The sequence below is a fragment of the Mya arenaria genome, chromosome 15, assembly GCF_026914265.1.
Source record: "Mya arenaria isolate MELC-2E11 chromosome 15, ASM2691426v1".
NCBI classification, from domain to species: domain Eukaryota; kingdom Metazoa; phylum Mollusca; class Bivalvia; order Myida; family Myidae; genus Mya; species Mya arenaria.
Window position 1 is genome coordinate 21239198 of NC_069136.1, and position 22228 is coordinate 21261425.

A 22228-nucleotide genomic window follows, 5' to 3' on the forward strand; every position below is an offset into this window, starting at 1 on the left:
AAATTAAACTCGGTATCCTTCATAAGACCCATTGTATTCGACATTAATTCAACATTTTTGATATGTTAAAACAATTGTGTAAATTGTGGAAAACCTTATTCTGTAGTAAGAGTGTCTCTTTAAGTACACTGATAGATTAGCGCTTAAAAACGCACGGTTACCTTTATTCTGTCGATTAAACTTAGATCTTCGGTCACAAGATCATGAACAGCGACGTATATCCCTTCATATTTATTGTCTTTTAATGTAACACCATAACAAACCCCTAAGAAGGGAACAAGAACAAGCAACATGCGCATGATGAAGCGATATTCTGTCCAAAACGATTGTACGACACGATCACTTCTACGTTTAGCGTTTAAATATGAGTATACTATTACTCAAATACTCTTCGCGTCTTATCTATCGTCGGATCAGTTCTACATTGAGCGTTAAAATATGGGTATAAATTACACAAATACTTCTGGCGCCTGATCAAGAGTTCAGTTTCAGTGCGTTTATTCACAGACCAAAATATGAATGATTATGTATTACAGACTTCGAGTGTTTCAAAATATTTTAAACAGAATCCCGACTGTGATGTCCATAATGCTTGATGTTACTTGATGCAGCTAGTAAAACGGAGCACGGATACTACTTTAACTAGTCTAAGAGTGATATATTTCAACACGTATAATATGGCACCATTTTTTATTGTAAGTACTGAATAACAGTACACCGACACGGTTTTGTACCTCTTTCAATCTGTTCAGCTAAGTGTAATCAATTTGCATTCATTTGTAAATAGTTGGTATTCCAAAAAGAGGCATTGGGCATGTTCAAGTTTCTTATACTGATAACTCATGCTGCATTAAATTTTCCTCATGAGAAATTTTCCAATATTGCCGCTGGGGTAGTTCTCATATGGAAATGGAGAATTTTATTTTAATAAAACACAAATGGTTAGTGTTGAAAATATCTGATATTGATGAAGCTATCATTACTGACATATAATTCTAAAGAACTGTGTTTAATACTGATATTATTCTCTAATTGATACCATATTGTAAAACTTTCGGGAAACGAACTAACATTTCGTGTGTCCTCCAAGTATTAGTGTAAATCGGAATCAAGTAGGTGTCTTAAACTCTTATCTTCAAAGAAACAGCTCTTTGAAGTACTAGTCATTTGATTTGTAAATAAAATCTGTCACAAGTCGTCATGTCGTTATTCAAGGTTTTCAGCTAATAATTTCCTTGAGATGTTATGTTTCATGTCTTTTCAGCACATGCAAGTCCCCACCAGAGAGAACGAAAGAGCCCTAACCGTTTAACCTGCGGTATGATTATCAGAATTTCTTTCCGTGTTACATACATTACAAACATTATTTACCCGGAAGATTTTAAAACACTTAACTTGATCTTCACTCTTATATGATTATTCAGTGTTTAATCATTCGTTTTCCTTAAATTTGGGCGCTACAAGCAGACGACATATTCATTTCCGGAATTCTTGTATTTTTGTATTGCTGCTGAATAAGATAGACAGGCATATAGACAAAACAGACATTTATTTCTGACTAGTACAAGGAATGTGCGATTCTCTTTCTGCAACCCGCAGCCACTTCCGCTGTGTTTTCACAATATATTATCCTATTATTGACAGTGTGTTTCTAGAAACTTGGACATACGAACATAACCAACTAATTGTTTTTAATGCAGAAGAATATTGAGGAAGATCTAAGGAAGGTCGAACATGTTTGGTTTAACTTTAATCCAAAAGTAAAAAACAGCTCATTGTGGTTGTGAAAACCATCTTTCTTCCCATTCCGTATATGCTTTTGCATTTTTTTGTCATTGTATCCTTTAATATTGGTCCACTCCAACGTTAGATCAGGTTCATTTGTTTCAAATTCGATTTCGTGTGTCCTCGCGCTTGTATTTTGAGCGTGTACAATATCCGAAACTCAATTTTCTTGTAAGCACACAACATGCTTTTATTTCAATCAAATATTATGGTTAAAACATGTTAACTTTTCAATATGTATGTAATGTAAACATGCGAATATCAGAAACATGTCAATAAAACATAAACATATATTAATCTGTATTATGAGAAAGAATAAAGAAATCCGTAGTATCGAAACGTAATCAGATTCTACAGATTGTTCATAACGCTTCATATCTTACAACCAAAATGATAATACTAAAGTTTATGACAATTCAAAAGACGTTAATAAACGACCATTTGACCATGACTTCCGTATCCCTTGTAGACGTATGCTGTTTGTGTTTGATGGTTATATCGATTGCCTTCAGAGAATGACGGATTGTCGCCGATTTCTGAAAACAGTACATGTAACATAACAAAACGAACTTTCAATTAAGCATAGCGCCACGATTCTAATCAATATATCGATGTATAACTATTCAATTTAGCATTTTTGCAGAACAAAATATTCCGATTCAACACAATATTACTTAGTACAATTTAATTGCAAGAAAGTTGATATACACGACATTCAATTAAACGTCGGTATTCATTAGCAACAAAGTGCTTTAATATAAATATTAATCTCAAGAGGGTCTGGATTAACCTTGTGCATATCAACAGGGTCATCGTTTACCTTGTGCCTCTCAACAGGGCCTTTGGTTAACTTGTGCCTGTCAACAGTACTTTGTTATCCTTGTGTCCCTCAACCGGGTTTTCGTTAACCTTGTGATTTATAACAGTGTCTTGGTTAACCTTGTATCTCTCAACAGGGTCTTTGTTAACCTTGTGTCTCTCAACCGGGATTATATTAACCTTGTGCCTCACAATAGGGTCTTTGTTAACCTTGTGCATCTCGACAGGGCCTTTTTAAGATCGTGCATCGCAAAAAGGGTCTTTGTTAGCATTGTGCCTCTCAACCGGGATTTTATTAACCTTTTGCCTCACAACAGGGTCTTTGTTAACAGTATACATCTCAACAGGGTCTTTGTTAACAGTGTACATCTCAACGGGGTCTTGGTTAACATTTTGCCTCACAGAGTCTTTGTAAAACTTGTGCCTCACAACAAGGTCATCGTTAACTAAGTGCATCACGACAGGGTCTTTGTTAACATCTTAATTAACATCTCAACACGGTCTTTGTTAACATTGTGCCTCTCAACAGGATCTTTGTTAACATTGTGCATCTCAACAAGGTCTTTGTTAACCTTGTGCCTCACAACAGGGACTTTGTTAACCTTGTGCTTCACAACAGGTTCTTTGTTAACAAAGTGCATCACAACAGGGTCTTTGTTAACGTCTTAATTAACATCTCAACACGGTCTTTGTTAACATTGTGCCTCACAACAGGGTCATCGTTTACCTTGCACCTCTTAACAGGATCTTTGTTAAGCTTGTGCGTCTCAAAAGGGTTTTAGTCAACCTTGTGCCTCACAATAGGGTCTTTGTTAACTTTGGGTCTCTCAAGTGTACTTTGTTTACCTTGTGCCTCACAACAAGGACTTTGTTAACCTTATCCTCACAACAGGGTCTTTGTTAACCAAGTGCATCACAACCGGGTCTTTGTTAACGTCTTAATTAACATCTCAACACGGTCTTTGTTAACATCGTGCCTCACAACATGGTCATCGTTTACCTTGTACCTCTTAACAGGGTCTGTATTAACCATGTGCGTCTCAAAAGTGTTTAGTTAACCTTGTGCCTCACAATAGGGTCTGTTTTAACCTTGGGACTCTCAACAGTACTTTGTTGACCTTTTTTCTCAACAATACTTTGTTAGATTTATGCATCAACCAGGTTATCGTTTACCTTGTTCATCTTAACAGGGTTATCGTTTACCTTGTTCATCTTAACAGGGTCATGGTTAACCTTATGCCGCTCAAAACGGTCTTCGTTAACGTTGTGCATCACAACCGGGTCATCGTTTACCTTGTGCCTCACAGCAGGGTCATGGCTAACCTTGTTCATCTCAACAGGGTTATAGTTTACCTTGTTCATCTTAACAAGGTCATGGTTAACCAAATGCTGTTCAACAGGGTCTTCGTTAACCTTGTGCCTCACAACAGGGTCATCGTTTACCTTGTGCATCATAACAGGGTCATCGTTTACCTTGTGCCTCACAACAGGTTCATCGTTTACCTTGTGCCTCACAACAGGGTCATGGTTAACCTTGTTCATCTCAACAGGGTTATCGATTACCTTGTTCATCTTTACAGGGTCTGTTTTAACCTTGTGTCTCTCAACTGGGTCTGTGTTAACCTTGAGCTTCTCATTAGTACTTTGTTAACCTTGTTCATCTCAACAGGGTTATCGTTTACCTTGTTCATCTTAACAATGTCTGTTTTAACCTTGTGCCTCTTAACTGGGTCTGTGTTAACCTTGGGCCTGTCAACAGGGTCATCGTTAACCGTGTGCATCTCAACAGGGTCATCGTTAACCTTGTGCCTCTCAACAGGGTCATCGTTAACCTTGTGCCTCTCAACAGGGTCATCGTTAACCGTGTGCCTCTCAACAGGGTCATCGTTAACCGTGTGCCTCTCAACAGGGTCATCGTTAACCGTGTGTCTCTCAATAGTACTTTGTTAACCTTGTGCATCTCAACAGAGTCATCGTTTATCTAGTACCCCTCAACAGGGTCTGTTTTAACCTTGTGCCTCTAAAAAGCACTTTGTTAACCTTGTGTCTCTCAACAGTACTTTGTTAACCTTGTGGATCTCAACCGGGTTATCGTTTACCTTGTATGTTTTAACCTTGTGCTTTTCGACAGAGTCTTTTTTAATCCTGTGCATCTCAACAGGGTCTTCGTTAACCTTGTGCCTAACAACAGGGTCTTTGTTAACCTTGGGTATCTCAAGTTTAATTTGTTAACCTTGTGCCTCTCAAGAGGGTCATATTTTACCTTGTGCCATTTTACAGGGTCTGTTTTAACCTTGGAATTCTCAACAGGGTCTTATTTAACCTTGGACCATTCAACAGGGTCTGCGTTAACCTTGTGCCCCTCAACAGGGTCTTCGTTAACCTTGAGCCCCTCAAAAGGGTCTTCGTTAAACTTGTGCCTTACAACAGGGTCATGATTTACCTTGTACCTCACAACAGGGTCAACGTTAACCTTGTGTTTATCAACAGGGTCTTCGTTAACCTTCTGCCGCTCAACAGGGTCTTCGTTAATCTGGTGACTCTCAACAGGGTCATCGTTAACATTGTTACTCTCAACAGGGTCATCATTGACCTCGTGCCAAACAATAGGTTCTTCGTTATCATTGTGCCTTTACACAGGGTCATCGTTAACCTTGTACTTCACAACAGGGTCATCGTTAACCTTGAGCCTCTCAACAGGGTCTGCGTTAACCTTATTCCTCACAACAGGTTCATCTTTAACCTTGTGCCTCTCAACATGATCTGCGTTAAACTTGTGCCTCTCAACAGGTTCATCGTTAACCTTGTGCCTCTCGACAGGGTCTTCGTTAACCTTGTACCTCAAAAACATGGTCATCGTTAACCTTGTGCCTCTCAACAGGGTATTCGTTAACCTTGTACCTCTCAACAGGGTCTTCGTTAACCTTGGACCTCAAAATCAGGGTCATCGTTAACCTTGTGCCTCTCAACAGGGTCTTCGTTAACCTTATGCCTCTCAAAGGGTCTTCGTTAACCTTGTACCTCAACAACAGAGTCATCGTTAACCTTGTGCCTATCAACAGGGTATTCGTTAACCTTGTACCTCACAACGGGGTCATCGTTAACCTTGTACATCACATCAGGGTCATCGTTAACCTTGTGCCTCACAACAGGGTCTTTGTTAATCTTGTGCCTCACAACAGGGTCTTTGTTAACCCTGTGCCTCTCAACAGGGTATTCGTTAACCTTGTGCCTCACAACACGGTCTTTGTTAACCTTGTCCCTCTCAACAGGGTCTTTGTTAACCTTGTGCCTCTCAACAGGGTCATCGTTAACCTTGTGTCTCTCAACAGGGTCATCGTTAACCTTGTATCTCTCAACAGGGTATTCGTTAACATTTTGCCTCACAACAGGCTCTTTGTTAAACTTGTGCCTTCAAACCGGGCATGATTTAACCTTGTGCCTCACGACAGGGTCATTGTTTACCTTGTGCCTCTCAAAAGCGTGTTCGTAAGCAAAAATACTTGTAAAAATGTGTGCACAAACCTTCCTTTCGTGGATCTCGGGTGGAGTGTGGGTTATTTAGTTTATGCCTTCTTAGATTTATAACGACGCATGCTGCAATGAGGATGATAACCGGCACTGCTGTTCCGATCACAACACCAATAATTAAACCCACGATGGTTTTATCATCATCTATGATAGGCGGAGGAGCAATGTACGTATGATTTGTTCTTCCGTTGAAGGAAATGTTAAATCCTGTGAAAGGAAAAAAGGCGATTGTCTAAAACTATTGCGCTTTGGAAACATTTATGTCATCTGATGCCAGGTTTGGTCAGTTTCTATAACTTCCTTACGTACATAAATTACGACATAATTGTACTTTATCTTACCGTCATACTTACCATTTGCTATTACTATTGACACAATATTAGACATAGCTCCCTCATTTCCAACCTCATCCAAAGCTCTAATGCCCAAAAAGGCTGTCTCGTTAAATTCTTTTTCAGCTGTTACAGAAATATCGACAGTCTCGTCTTCGCCTGAGTCTCTAGGGTAAAGGTTTTGTTGACCAATGTCCAGAGCTTGCGCATTTCCAAAATTATTTAACAAACTGTCTAAGTCGTTTGCATAGCGGAATTGATAAGTTGTTGCTGAAATAAAAAGGTAACTAATTATCCAACTTCATTGTGATTTTAATACTCGTTTTACACTTTCTTTAATTAAAAGAAATTATGTTAAGTAGAAATGATTTAAGTTAACCTCAAATAAAGTATTCAGTGGCAACACTTATTCATGTGTTATGTCAATGAGAGCCTATAAATGCGTTCATGTTACCACTTGGAATACGAGGGGAAAAGGCCATGGTGCGTATTGTTACAGCATTATAGTATAATTGAACATGTTAATATTACCTGCTGTTGTAACTAGGGTAAATAAGGTGAGCATGCCAAATATCATACCATTAACAAACATACCGTGTAGGTATTGGGTACACTAGTTTTGTCATGATCTAATGCATGTATTGCAGTTTCTGTGTCTGATTTTCTATCCTAAATGTTATGTACGATTCACACAAAATAAAATTTTGTTTAACTAAGTATTTTAACAACAAAATGATCAAGATTGGTCGTTCTTAACGTGGGCGTTTTGATTATCTTACAAAAATATACAAGCATGGTACCTTGGCCAGTGTATCTGTCGTCACCTGTTGCTGTCCAGCGTATTGTAAAATGTCGGGTGTTTCCATTCGTTTCCACATCTTCTATTCTGAGATCAGTAATCTTTCCCGGGGAAGTAGTATCCCCTATTGTTGTTGGAGATAAATTGGCATCCTCAACAAGTGAAAACCTTTCAAACCTTTCCTCAATAACGATTTCTTCAAACGCGTCTGAATAATAAGTTTCACTGGTTGAAACATAATCATAGTACGTTTAATTTACAATTGGATAACATGAATACAACACAATTACGGATAGCGTCGGAACTGTAAAATCTATTAAAGGAGGCCTATTCATGTTGAGATTAACGGGCATAACTGTCCGCATAGCAATACTTTTTGAACGTAAAAGACTCCCACTACAATTCAACATATTACATTTTACGATTGGAACACAAAGTACAACCAAGTCAATGTGCCGTTTGTATAACCTGTTTATAAGTGAGTTGAGTAATTACCTGGGTTTAACGTTGCGGCTCCGACAATGCCAGTCACAATAATGATTGAATTTGCCTTCACAGTGACGCGGGTTTCACTCCGGCCTTCTTTGGGACATGTAAACTGTCCTGTATAAGTTCCGTCGCCTGCTGTAATGTCTTTACCTAAATAAGTTAGAAGCTATATCATTTGTGGTTCAAATGAACCATTAGGACGAATAAAAGATTCTTCACAATAATAAACCACTTAAGCATGTGCTACAGGCAGTGGTCATAAGTCATTAGTCTCTTACTATTGCTATCAGATGCATTTATTGTTTCAACGTTAAAGAATTTATTCATAGGACCTGGCGCCATTTAAGGACATTGTTGAAGTCGCATTTTGTACATTTTAAACAGGTAAAATGCTTAGAATTGTAACCTTTTCCATTGTCCCGTAAAATTACAAAACATGATCCAGACGTGGCGACGACGTTTGCATTCAAAACAGGAGCATTCCCCTTCAATACGTCCGTATAAACCACGTCGTCGGAGAAACGGGTCGTTACGGTAACTTGATGGTTATCCTTTGATTTAGATTTCACATCGTACTCCCAATTTATAGCTGTATCAGGCTTGGTTTTAACAACAACAAAATATGTCCCTTTCTGAAAATATATGGTAAAGACACATAACGACGGCTCTTGGGATGAATTAACAATATTATTTCGTTGAAACTATGTGTAACTTTAATGCAGACTTTCGCCTCGTCCTGTTCCTTAACGTTTCGTCATGGAACTTAGTCTTAACCTTATTTCTTTTCAAAATATTGTAAACATGTACGTATCATTAGTAGCAAAACCTCTGAAGCGAAAGCCTAGAAATTAATGCCGTTACGTAAGCTATCAGAAATTCAAACAATAAAAACAGTTGACATGCATCACATTTGGTATTGTAAATACCTATGAAATAGTCCTCACCTGAAACAAGAACAACGATAATATTACTTTGTATGGAAAGTAAGTCAATAAACGCATTATAGAAAGTTGAACTTACTGTTAATTTTCCAGTCAACCGTGCCATAATCGGTGTCTCACTTATATTTAAACTTTTCTCAAGTAAGCCCTCCTCTCCTCTTATTTCAAAGTCAAAGTGTAGGCCAGGGTTGCTTGGAAATATGACAACTGTTGTGTTTAAACCCATCCCACCATCGATAGTGAAATTAAAATTCAACACGCTGCTATTCCTTAACGTCCCTGATCTCATCTACAAGACACAATGATTTTAAACCTAAAACAAACCATTGCAGCACGAGTCCGTACCCCTTGCAATGTATGCGTCACATTGTAGAATTTGTCATAATTTATATGTATATAACATTGATGTTTAAATCTTAAATTGTAAATAAGTGTTAAGTGCTTCATTCCTTTCGTATAAACAGAAAACGAGCGTTTAGATCATTTTTTCAACAATATAAGTGTTGCTCCAAATGGCTTTAGGTACGGGTGCGTGTACATGTGGACTAACTTTATTTTACTGCGATAACCATGTCTGCATGCAATACACATTTTTAGAATTACTCATACAAAGACAAGAGGAAATTTGTTTATGGTAGTATCAAAAAAGCGTCAATAAACTGTATCACCTTCACCCTACCACAAAGGATACCACTTTAACAATGGACAATTACTAAAAGAATACAGCACCCAGAGTGCTAGTTCTAATGCATTGCACTTCTCCTAATGAAATCTTTCTGATATGTATATGCAGTTTGAGGTAAACTCCTCAACGATTTCACGTTATGCTCCGGACAAAAATAGATAACTATGAACATAAACAAAGATCATTTTAAAAACTGCATTCAGAATGATGGTTCCTGAGCACTGCACTTCTATCTGTATATAAAATTTGAATTAATACCTTAAGGGCATTTTAAGATTTGCCCGGAACAAAAATAGGTATGAAAATTAATAAAGGTAATAACTAAAAACATGCTGCACCATAAAAACTTAAACTTTTCAAGTTACGCTCTAGACAAAGATTCTCGGAATCCACAGGCACTTTCCCACACACATACACACGCCTACATCACTATTCCCTTTCGAAGGTGGCAACTATACATAGGCGAAAGAGAAGTTAGGTATCCAAGTATGAAAGAGCGAGCAGAAGCAGGATTACGTCATTCGCATATACTAGAATACTAGTATGTGGTTTTCGCAACTTCTCTATTTACCAATTTTTAACAGATATCATACCTCCTCCGATTTACATCCGCCCCCGGTCATACTGTTCGACAATGCTTTGGATAAGACAGAAACAAACGTAATATTTCCTCCAATCTCCAGAAAAAGACTTTTTCCACCAGTAATTTTCGAAACGTCGGCGAGTCGTACAGAAGACTGGTTTGAGATAGCGACTGTGTGTATGAGTATACCAAGATCTTTCGCTCTGTTTGCTTGCTCTGTTATTGTTAAATTGTTCGTCGTCTCTTCGCCATCAGACATAAGAATAATCTCAGAATGTTTTGAGGACGTGGGAAAGGTTTTTATGATTTCCTGAAGAAAAACTATATGTAAGTTGTGGTCTGTAATTTTGTGTTTATATTAGCACCTTAACTAACTTTCGGTTGCCATATTAGTTTTTCTTTACACTTAACATTACTTCCTTCTTTTTAGAATAGAAACTGCATCTTACAACTGTATAACCAATAAAAGCAAAACCCTATTTTTATTTTAAGCACTTTTTCAATTCTTAAAAAAACAATTTATATATATTGCTTATTATGTAATTCCTAACGTTTTTGGTCTCTTTCTGACAAACTTATTTAATAATTATACATATAATAGTAATGTTCTGATAAAATCTTTCTTATAGCAAAAAAATGAAAAGCAAGAATGCTTTTAATAATTTAATAGACAAATCAACATTGAGAGATTGAACTCTTACATCTATAGCAAGCTTCAGTCCACATCCGATACATGTACCGCCATCGGGAATCGTTGGAAGAGCATCAACTAGAGCAGCCCTCGTGGCTTCACTATCGACCTTAGTAATAGCTGTAGAATGAGGGCGGTATTTGTTTTATTTTAAAAAATTTCAGCAATAAATTCGATTTTAAATTTTATGTGTTTATGCCTGGTTGTTAAAGAATAAACATAGGCTGTTGGCAATACAAATTGTGTTTTTTATGTGTTCAGTTATTTAAGCAGGCAGTTGTTGGTTGATGTCGTTTCTATTAAGTGTACGTAAAGTCAATGCACTCATTCCAGTGCAAAACAGATTCATGGTTGGGAAATTTGATATAATGATCCAATTTAATCTGCGGAATATCTCGTTACAAATTGTTTTCACATTGGTCTTCATATGATAAAATAAGGCTGATTCATTATGATCAGATTGGGTGAAATCGTACAACATGTTCAAAACCATAACAACGAAACCTAAAAGATGCACTTCACCTTTCCTGACAGATGCGCTTGAATCAAACCACACGATTCCGAGGTAGCTATCGGCACAAATCTCCTCTTCACTTTCTATTATGTATTTTCCAGTTTCATGCAAGCGTACTATCCTCATTGGGGAGTCCTGTATGAAAAGATATACCCATTTTTGGCAGTGGCCACATACAGCGCGAGTCTCAAATTGACTGTCATTTAGTGTTTTATTCTTATTAGTTTTTAAGAAAATTAGTGCTACTAAAAAAGGGGGCATACATTTTTTAAACTGTTTATCCCATCAGGCTGGGCAAAGGACACACCCTGAGGATATTGATAAAAATATCTTATGTTATCTTAAACCTGCTCCTGGTGTATAGAGATTTGCCAAAATCACTGGTATGGGAAATGTTTGGTGTATATAAATCTTAACCAGTTAAACCAGCTAGATATGTAACTGTGACTGCGGTCCGACCTGGTCTGTCGAAAATTCAAAACCCCAATGTTATAATCTAACCCTCTTTCTAACGTCCCCTTTGTACCCATAAACTCGTGCAAAAACATGTAATGAATTATGTTTAACAACGGGAATCTAATATAGACCTCATACCAATTCCATACTGCCAGATTTATCCAGGACAAACACCTTTCTGCTCTTTGTTTCTTGTGAAACGGTGAATACTGGTGTAGTGTCGGTGTGTATGGGGAGACGTTCACTGTGGACTACAATTAAAACGAATAGCATTTTAAACATTACCCTTGTATTTTCTGCAAAGAAAATATGGAGTTTATAATGCAAAATTCACATTGCTTTGAAACGACATTGTTAATTCGATTGATGCTATTTCATATTGCAAGCTCGATACCATTTGCCAATTGTACACGACGTTGTATGTATCGTTTGTTTTATTTCTCAATGTTAAACGCCGAAACAAACCTTACTTTCCTTACTTTCACCTTACATTGTATAATCGACAGAGAAATCCCTAATGTGCTTCATGGAAATTATTATTTAGACTAGGTCATTCAAGATCGCATGAATGACCCTCGAAATGAACTTCAATCAGTAAATTGTGATATACCTCCAGTAAAATCAGAATGTTCCCTCATGACAGCCCACACGCTCTTGTGATCACAGTACAGGTTCTGCTTGTTTGTTGCAAGTTTGTTGTGTCTTTTCGCTACAGGTGTATCTTCGCTGTCGTCACAAAACAGGTCCAGCTGAAATAGAAAGTAAATGCCATCTAGCCCAAATTACAATATTAAAACAACAACCTTTTGCTATTACAAAACCGCGTTAAACCGCGTTTAAACGCTTTATATCACATAAAATGTTGGACCCATTGTTCACATTCCGCTTATAGTACATATTGATAAGTGACTATAACAATGAGCTAGACTGTTTTAGTATCCAACAAAAACATAATGAAGTCAGGTACCCATATTTAACAAAACTATTTGTATGCAACCATACACTCCTGAACAGCTCTATAACATACTTGGTCCACGAATTGGTTGTCCATAATGGACGCCCCTGCTACCGATTGTGTAAGATCAGGACAGAATCGACAACCGGGGTGGATAAGTCGTTTTGAATCATTTGTATGACACCACGAACTAGCCTTACAATTAGTACCGAACCCCACACGACCTTGAACGTTTTCACTGCAGCTGAAGTGGAAATAAATTGGTGTCAATGCGCCCTAGGATACTGATATGTCATTTGTATTCCACCATTAGCTTGATTGCAGTCAGGACCAACCAACGGCCTTGAAAGTTTTCAATGAAGGTGAAGCGTAAATGGGTTTAATATCACACCACGGGCAAGCCTTACAGTCAGTGTAGATGCAAACACAAACTGAAACGTTGTTAGTATCACACCATGGACAAGACTTACAGCCAGTATAGAACCCAACTCGGCCTTGGACGTTGACACTGCAGCTGAAATGGAAACTAGTTAGTATCACACCATGGACAAGACTTACAGCCAGTATAGAACCCCACTCAGCCTTGGACGTTCGCACTGCAGCTGAAATGGAAACTAGTTAGTATCACACCATGGACAAGACTTACAGCCAGTACAGAACCCCACTCGGCCTTGGACGTTCGCACTGCAGCTGAAATGAAAACTAGTTAGTATCACACCATGGGCTAGCCTTACTGTTAGTACAGAACCCCACGTGGCATTCGACGTTCTGCAGCTGAAATGGAAACTAGTTAGTATCACACCATGGGCTAGCCTTATTGTTAGTACAGAACACGACTCGGCCTTGGATATTCTCATTGCAGCTGAAATGGAAACTAGTTAGTATCACACCATGGACTAGCCTTATTGTTAGTACAGAACACCACACGGCCTTGGATATTCTCACTGCAGCTGAAATGAACACTAGTTAATATCACACCACGGGCTACCTTTAAAGTCAGTACAGAACCCCGCGTGGCCTTGGACGTTCTCATTGCAGCTGAAATGGAAACTAGTTAGTATCACACCATGGGCTAGCCTAACTGTTATTACAGAACCCCACGTGGCCTTGGACGTTCTCACTGCAGCTGAAATGGAAACTAGGTAGTATCACACCATGGACAAGACTAACAGCCAGTACAGAACCCCACTCGGCCTTGGACGTTCGAACTGCAGCTGAAATGGATACTAGTTAGTATCACACAATGGGCTAGCCTTAATGTTAGCACAGAATCCCACTCGGCCTTGGACGTTCCCACTGCAGCTGAAATGGAAATTAGTTAGTATCACACCATGGGCTAGCCTTACTGTCAGTACAGAACCCCACTCGGCCTTGGATGTTCTCATTGCTGCTGAAATGAACACTAGTTAGTATCATACCATGGGCTAACTTTATTGTTAGTACAGAACACGACTCGGCCTTGGATGTTCTCACTGCAGCTGAAATGAACACTAGTTAGTATCACACCACGGGCTAGCCTTATTGTTAAGTACAGAACCCCACTCGGCCTTGGATGTTCTCACTGCAGCTGAAATGAACACTAGGTAGTATCACACCATGGGCTACCTTTAAAGTCAGTACAGAACCCCACGTGGCCTTGGACGTTCTCACTGCAGCTGAAATGGAAACTAGTTAGTATCACACCATGGGCTAGCCTTACTGTTATTACAGAACCCCACGTGGCCGTGGACGTTCTCACTGCTGCTGTAATGGAAACTAGGTAGTATCACACCATGGACAAGACTTACAGCCAGTACAGAACCCCACCGGCCTTGTACGTTCTCACTGCAGCTGAAATAGAAAGAAACTAGTTAGTATCACATCATGGGCTAGCCTTATTGTTAGTACAGAACCCCACGTGGGCTTGGACGTTCTCATTGCAGCTGAAATGGAAACTAGTTAGTATCACACCATGGGCTAGCCTTACTGTTAGTACAGAACCCCACTCGGCCTTGGACGTTCTCACTGCAGCTGAAATAGAAAGAAACTAGTTAGTATCACACCATGGGCTAGCCTTATTGTTAGTACAGAACCCCACGTGGGCTTGGACGTTCTCATTGCAGCTGAAATGGAAACTAGTTAGTATCACACCATGGGCTAGCCTTACTGTTAGTACAGAACCCCACGTGGCCTTTGATGTTCTCACTGCAGCTGAAATGGAAATTACTTAGTATCACAAGATGAGCAAGACTTGCATTCAGTACAGAATTCGACACGGCCTGCAGCTGAAGTGGAAATAAGTATTGATAATCATAATACATTCATCTAAAGTTGAATCATGTGCCATCCCACATTGACTTTATTCACATTTCATCGACTTACGATTAGACTCAGTTAAGAGGTATATACTACTCCTGTTACCGTGTGGGTTTCCACTTCCCTCCAGCTTGGTAGAAATGCCCTTTGGCTTCCTCATCGGTACCATATTCCGGAAACACGCCCCACCGTAGCTGTGCCCATTCGTGAACGATAACGTTCTCTGTGAAAAGTTGTTTCAACATGATTAAGCCAAAGATTCAATTAGACCTTTCGGGATAAAAAGCGACGCTCTTTTAAAAATCATGAAAACAACTTTCCCGATGTAAAGAATAATGCGTATCATATCACCCAAGGTAAGACACAAACATTCAAAAAACATGTACGTACAATTTTCCTTCCATTAGTAATATAATAATAACAATGTTTTCTTTATTGTTTTTATGTGCACTCGTCTCGTTTTTCCACTAGCAATTGTATAATGAAATGCCTTTCTTATCGCTTTTGTTATTTATTTACTGCTTTGAGAAAATCTTATTAAGTCTGTTTTGGCACACAATAGTGTCAAATAATAATTTTGTTATTTTATCGCCTTTCCTTGTTTCATATTTTCTATGCCATCCGTCCGTTGCACATTTAAGGTGTTTCATGCACAATGCAGCTTTAAATGATATCAGTAGTGATGGTATAATTCCAAAAATTGAACTCCTTTGAAAATGCGACAACGCGAAGGGCGAAAATGAAAGAAAAAAAATCGTGTTGACATTTTTTCACGTCCTGGTTGACAGAGAAGGAGTATTTGCGCTAAAATGATTGTGTACGAATTTTTCATTGCAATTAAAATTCACATGGAACATTTCAGTTTCATTCCAATCCAGCCCCCTCGTAGTGTCTTACCGTGTTTTCCAAAATCAGTCCTGGATGTGTTCTTGACGAATGACAAGGGGAGATAAGTGTACGTTCCTCCTTTTCCACAAATATCATTACCAAATGTCCTCGGGGTTATCAGTTGTCCGTCTTCTATCTGCAATGAAACTAATTTGAAACCGATGCGGATTAATTGTAAAACAAGTCTTGCCGAAAGTCATCGAGGTAGTCATCTGCATGTCTCATCTGATGATAACACAAACCTACAAAACTGCATCCTTCATGCGTTTTACTTTTTATGACAAGGAACTGATCTGAAAGACATTGATATTAAACGTGCTTATCTGTGTGTTGTTACCTTGAAGTATCCGCGCTCGGACTGTTGGACTGGCTGGGCGTCTCTCTGTGGTGTCCAGGATCTTGGAACGACGATGTTGATTTCACCAAAATACACGCGCTGTTCCGTAGCCCTAAACAGCAATCGTGATGCGGCAGTAAAGATATCCTAGAAAATTGAAAATGTTAGACCACTTACGACTCTACGAGCAATATTGCAAAAAGTATGCGACGGAAGTTGATTGAGGACATATTTTTATAATGGTTTTGCTCAATGATCGTTTTTGATCTGTATAGATGTTTGTTAGTGATCAAAAGCCAGACCTTAACAGGTGATGTCATGTTTTATTCATCTGTAAGGTTTACAAATGCATGCTTGGACCCAGTATTCATTGTATAGATACGAATGCGGTCAAGTGTTGATTCTTTTTTATCAGTGCAGGATGAGAACTATAACATTTCATTGAAAGGTGTCATTTGTGACGAACATGTATCCGACATCTCATTTAAAGTAAGTTGGGTTGTTCACAAAAAAAGTAAATGATTCGTTTAAATTTAAACCAAAACAGCTTAACAAAGTCCAATACTTAAAGATTAAAAGGTTTCAAAATTTTGTTTTTATGAAGTTTTGATGTCGAAACTTTATTTTAACAAATATCCAATGCAATATTTATTCCTGTAATCAGTTTCCAAGTTAATAAGTTTTGTATTCAAAGAACTCCGCTCATGAGAAAATGAAAGCATCAGTATATGGGACAAGGAAATTCATATTAAGAGCTATGCTATTTTGGTAACATAGTGAGCTGAGCACATTTTACAAAGGAAGTATATGTCGGATATTTCTTGAAATTCCTTTTGCATTTTTCGGAATGTCTTCAGACAATAAGATTATGTGTTTTTGTAAATATGTTCCAGACAATCCGATCAACATTGTCGTGTGGCTTTTTGAATAACAGTATTAGTTAGAATAGTGGAAAAAGTGACTTAAATTAACTTCCAATATTACAATAAAGAATACAGGGACAAGCCCAGTAGTCAAAAATTCAATAACAAATCCTGTTTAAAGGCACAAGGCCCAGACGGCAATGATCACGAGACACAAACGAATACAATCATACGAGTTACAATAAATGCAAATAAAACAACATCCGATTAAAGTTTACAAACATCGAATATAAAAACGCATTTACGAACTGGTATACAGGCATTGATTAACAAAGAAAATCCATGCCATTTTATAATAAATAGATCAGTATTGCAACACATCAATATTTTTTATTAAAAGATGTTACCTTCTGTGACCCAATGTGTTATATTATATTAAGACTTCATTAAAAAGGTTGACAAACGTCCAAATATTACTAGTAGAATAGTCTTAAATCTGTATAGATATATTCGATTCAATGTCAGAAGTACCAAATGTATTATGCATTCTTAACATTCCATAGTCTTGTCGTATTGATTTTTGCCACCAATAAAATCAGGAAAACAAAATGTAGAATTAAACAAGCCTAACTTACTAACAAGTTACGTTCATAGTTTACTTAAAGATGCACTATTACTCCTAAAAAGATTTAGCCCAATAGATACAATTATTTAAATATACATGTACTAGAAAACATTTATGCATGTCGAAAGCAATGGTTCTTATAAAGAATTCCGTGTTGAATTCGAAGTTATTGTGCAGAAAACACGGTATTTCTACCTCATGAGACTATAGTAGATAACTTTAAATATTTAAGCGTTCACCAATCATTTAATTTATTTATTTTGGTTTCAGCTATTTAATACACTGTTACAATCTTGATATCAGTATTAATATTTTCCATCAATGCATTATTTAGTAAGTTGTTCAAGATTTGTCATTCAAAATTTATGTTTGTTATACATGTGTATGTATTGATTTTGAATAAAAGTGTCACTTTAAGTAATTAATACTGTGAGGCTGGCTAGTGTATTGGATTCCAAAACATTCAAACAACCACACTGTTTGTTCGATTATCAACCGGATCTAGTTTGAAAATACGATTAAAGCATTATGCACACTTGCACATGCAACACCACTGCATAATAAGGAGTGAGTGTGTGTCAAAATGATTATTTAATTTGAAGGGGACGAACGGCCGAACTTAAAGAAATTAAAGAAACACGAAATATACCAGACAACATAACTATCTAGCATCTATGTCCCATGGTACGTTGATACAACGAACTAAGAAAAAACATCAATTTATAATCTTATACAAAGTACGTCTTCCACCTTTTGAAAACAATATTTTGATATGTTAGTAAATTAGTGATAATTAACTCAAGATTACCTTTATTCTGTCGATTAAGCTTTGATCTTCGGTCACAAGATCATGAACAGCGACGTATATCCCTTCATATCTATTGTCTTTTAATGTAACACCATAACAAACCCCTATGAAGAAAGCCAAAGCAAACAAAACGCGCATGATGAAGCGATATTCTTTCTAAAATGATTGTAAAGGGCAGTCACATTTACCTTGAGCGGAAAAAATATGGGTATAATATTACAAAATACTCTTCGCTTCTTATTAATGCCGGAAGATCAGTGTTTAATGCAAATACGAACAATACATGATTATTTGTCAAACAGACATCTGACTCAGATGTTCTTATGGTGAAATGTGGATGCGCTCTAATCTGACTTTAACTTGAGTGTTATATTACTCCTTATTTAAGGATGAAGTCTAGTTGCATATGTGTCCGCCATGCATTTAATGTCGTAGGTCCGATCCCAGCCAGGGAAATGTTCTCCATTGGGCCCAGTAAAACGTATATTTCATATTTTCAAAGCCAAAATAATACGAAAAATACTTTTTTGAATGAAATTCTCTCTGAGTGAAATTGCTATGTCCATGCTCCAAAAAAACAACAGTAAGTTTGGAATATCAATCAGAAACCAAATGAAAATGATTTCTCAGTACCCAAGCATAGTGAATTAGAAAAACCTGCAGTGGGGTTTTAGAATTAATTCAGAAAAAAAATGATTCAAAACGTTTCCGAGTAGCAACATATTCCGTTATAGCCTATATTGAATTCGGTAAGAGTAATATAACGTCTATAGGTCCTATCTTTCTTTGCGAGGTCTTTGAGCCGCCTTGAAGAGCAGCCACCGCGGCGGATTTCCTGGCAACGAAAGTTGATATAACCTCTTGCACTTAAATGATGCATGTGTATGGTAAGTTTAATTTACATGATGCGCCTTTAAAATGGCAATTTAATTTAATTTGAATAGTTTATGATCGATAAACCAGTTTTACATAAAATGTCACGTTTATGAAAAAGAAATCATACATACGAATTTCAGATGATTAAATTAATTAATAAGAGGCGTGTTTAAGTATGACTATTCCATTAAACATAAAATATGAATTCCCATCTACCTTCCCTATTATTCAGGGAAAATTACTAATCGTAATTATACTCTATAGTCATGCAAGTTGTTTGGTTATTATTCGTTTAATAAATGAGCATGTTAAAGATAGTTTCGGGGTTTTTTTACGTGACAAAAAACAATCAACCTTATAAAATGTGTTTGGTCATATGTTATACCATTCTTAAAAAGACCCCACCCCAACACTCATAATTTTGATTGACTTAAGATGGAGGTAAGATTATGCATTTTATGAAAATATATAGAAGTCATACTCTGCATTCGCTCAAAAATAGCTGACTTTTTCTTCGAAGTTATCGTTCTCCATACGACAATATAGACAATTGGGAAGGTAGTGTGTAATATAAATGGGGAAATCAACAACAACAATCTGTTTGGCTACTGTAAAATGTATTCACTCCAGAGTGTAATCATGTTGTTTATTCCTGAACCGGTATTCATTACATATATTTAGCCATTTACCTGATTTAAGTTTATTAGGAAATTACTTATTTTATCAATTTATTGTGTAAATACCAGTCGTGTTTTTTTTAAATCATATTAGTATTATTATATGTTAAAAACAGAAAGTGTTACTTCAATGAATGTGTCAACAGAAACTGAATAATCAATGTTATGTTGAATGTTAATGGCTCGAAGAAAACATGATAAAATGCAAGATTATATTTTCCCCAGCAAATCCTTAAAAATCAAGAATAAATTCAATACAACTGACTGGATATTTAGGGGTCGTGCTTTAATTATTACCCCTAAGCCGCAACATGCACCCATGACAAATGGGTTTCCTCCTGGAACTTCGGTTTCCCCCACATCACAAGACCACACTCTCGCATAACAAAGAGCCAATTTAAGTAAATTAATGTGTTATAGCATAAATGGAAAAATGTTAACTATTATAAAACAAAATGTAAAGTGGTAGCAAAACTTGTTTTTTCGATAATAATCTGTCAAACTTTTTCCCGTGTGCTAGAGGTGTAGCCAAAGGCGAAACTCTTTCGTCAACTAGGCAACTTTTTAGCTATCAAAATTAATTGTTTTAAAAAACCACCCGGCATTTCAAACCCACAAAACTGTTAGATAATCATAGACGCATGTATTTTCCTTTTGATAAATGTGTAACAACTTTTCCACATTATTTCTTCTCTCTGATAGTTACAACCATAGTTATTTAGTTATTAGTATACTATTGTATAACCATATATCACATTTATATATTGTGCTAAGTGTACCAATAAACTTGAGAATTTGCCAACGAAAGAGATTAATACAATGTTGTAATAAATTTCAAAATCGTTGTAAAATATAGAATTTAGACTAATACACAGCGTGACAAGGTGTTGCATCAGCTTCGTGCTAAGTAAGTGCAATAACAGCATATCGTTTGTCAGTGCAAGAATCAAGATTTGACCCGATGGTCTCAGAAGTTGTGTATGCATGGTTAAAAGTACTGATTTTATATTCGTTTCGTACTTAACATTCCATAATATACAGTGTGTGTATACCACGTGATAAATAACGTCATATATGCTACATCGGAATACAATATTCTGCTTAAAATGAAGACTTGAAACAAAGATTACTTTTGTTTTACTACACAATTTTAAATAAAACAAAGGGGCAGTCTATGCCGTTTAAGAGCCCCGCCTTCGTTTTATTACCGGAGTTTGATAAGGTGATTAGTTTCATCAACCACTTCGACAAACCTGTTTCCGAAAAAAACGTTTTGACAGTGGTCCGTCAGACGGCCGTATTTTAGACTGCGCTATGTTTTATTTAAAACGATGAAGAAATGGAAACGTTATCTTTGTTTAAAGTCTTCATTCAAAGCAAAATGTTGCCTTCCGACGTAGCATTTAACGCAATTTATCACGTGGTATACACAAACTGGTATAGTCCTCTTGATTTTCACCGTCACTAAAATCAGATATAACGAAAGGTGGAATAAAACTCATAACCTAGCATAACTTACTATCATGGCGTACCACGTTTACTTAAGTAATTTATACTGTTTGACTGTTGTGAACTTCCAAAACTTTTAAACAAACATACACTTTATTGGAATATCTACAGAAACTAGTTTCTCTATTCTGTTAAATTGTTTAATCGTAAGGTATTCGTAATGTATTTATGTGATTCTAAATGTTTACAATATCCGTAAGCTTCGAACTGTTCGCCTTTAAAATAACCACAATGCAGTCTGAAACGCCGTGGTTGTGTGACCACATATTTATATTTCATATATTCGTGTTGACTTGCAAACATTATCATGTGTTCGACGGATCATGAAAATACAGGTAGCTTAAGACTCCTCATACGATACCTAGCACAACTGGCAATTCTAATAAGATGCTAGAATTACAAAATATACGAAACAACATGACTCTCAGTCAGTAATGCAACAGAATGTTGATTTTAACGAACTTGAAGTGACACTCTTATTCTAAATCAATATATACACATGTATAACAATCATAAATTTTGAGCGATAAACCTTTAACTACTTACTAAATAATGCATTAATGAAATATTTATTACTGATAACAATATTGTAATCATGTATGTAATAGCTGGAAACGGAAAAATATTAGATAATTTGGGAGTGCTAAAAGATTTACTGTGATCTACTATTGTCTCATACGGTAGAAACACTGCTTTTTTGCACCTTTCTTTCAAATTAAACTCGGTATCCTTCATAAGACCCATTGTATTCGACATTAATTCAACATTTT

The 22228-nt window shown here is 36.9% G+C and overlaps 1 protein-coding gene across 1 annotated transcript; it reads right to left on the reverse strand.

Moving 5' to 3' along the window:
- Positions 1-2211: 2211 nt before the first annotated feature.
- Positions 2212-18523, reverse strand: LOC128219189 (calcium-activated chloride channel regulator 1-like). Its single transcript, XM_052927002.1, has 17 exons — positions 18397-18523; positions 16101-16247; positions 15773-15899; positions 14981-15098; positions 12653-12824; positions 12236-12374; positions 11764-11876; positions 11178-11304; positions 10666-10775; positions 9975-10274; positions 8776-8985; positions 8162-8387; positions 7762-7905; positions 7268-7474; positions 6489-6737; positions 6130-6342; positions 2212-2321 (listed from the first exon to the last, which is right to left on the reverse strand). Exons 5-17 carry the CDS (start codon positions 12674-12676, stop codon positions 2212-2214), a joined length of 2172 nt encoding a protein of 723 aa, XP_052782962.1. The 5' UTR covers positions 12677-12824; positions 14981-15098; positions 15773-15899; positions 16101-16247; positions 18397-18523.
- Between the last annotated feature and the right edge of the window lie 3705 nt (positions 18524-22228).

What these genes read in the sequence shown, in the direction of transcription:
- LOC128219189 (XM_052927002.1), bottom strand. Translation starts at nt 12,676, where the DNA reads ATGGACAACCAATTCGTGGACCAA. An exon ending in GACTGAAGCTTGCTATAGAT is followed by an intron (nt 10,275 to 10,665) that starts GTAAGAGTTCAA and finishes GTTTTTCTTCAG; the next exon opens with GAAATCATAAAAACCTTTCC. An exon ending in AGCCGCAACGTTAAACCCAG is followed by an intron (nt 7,475 to 7,761) that starts GTAATTACTCAA and finishes CTTATTATTCAG; the next exon opens with ACGCGTTTGAAGAAATCGTT.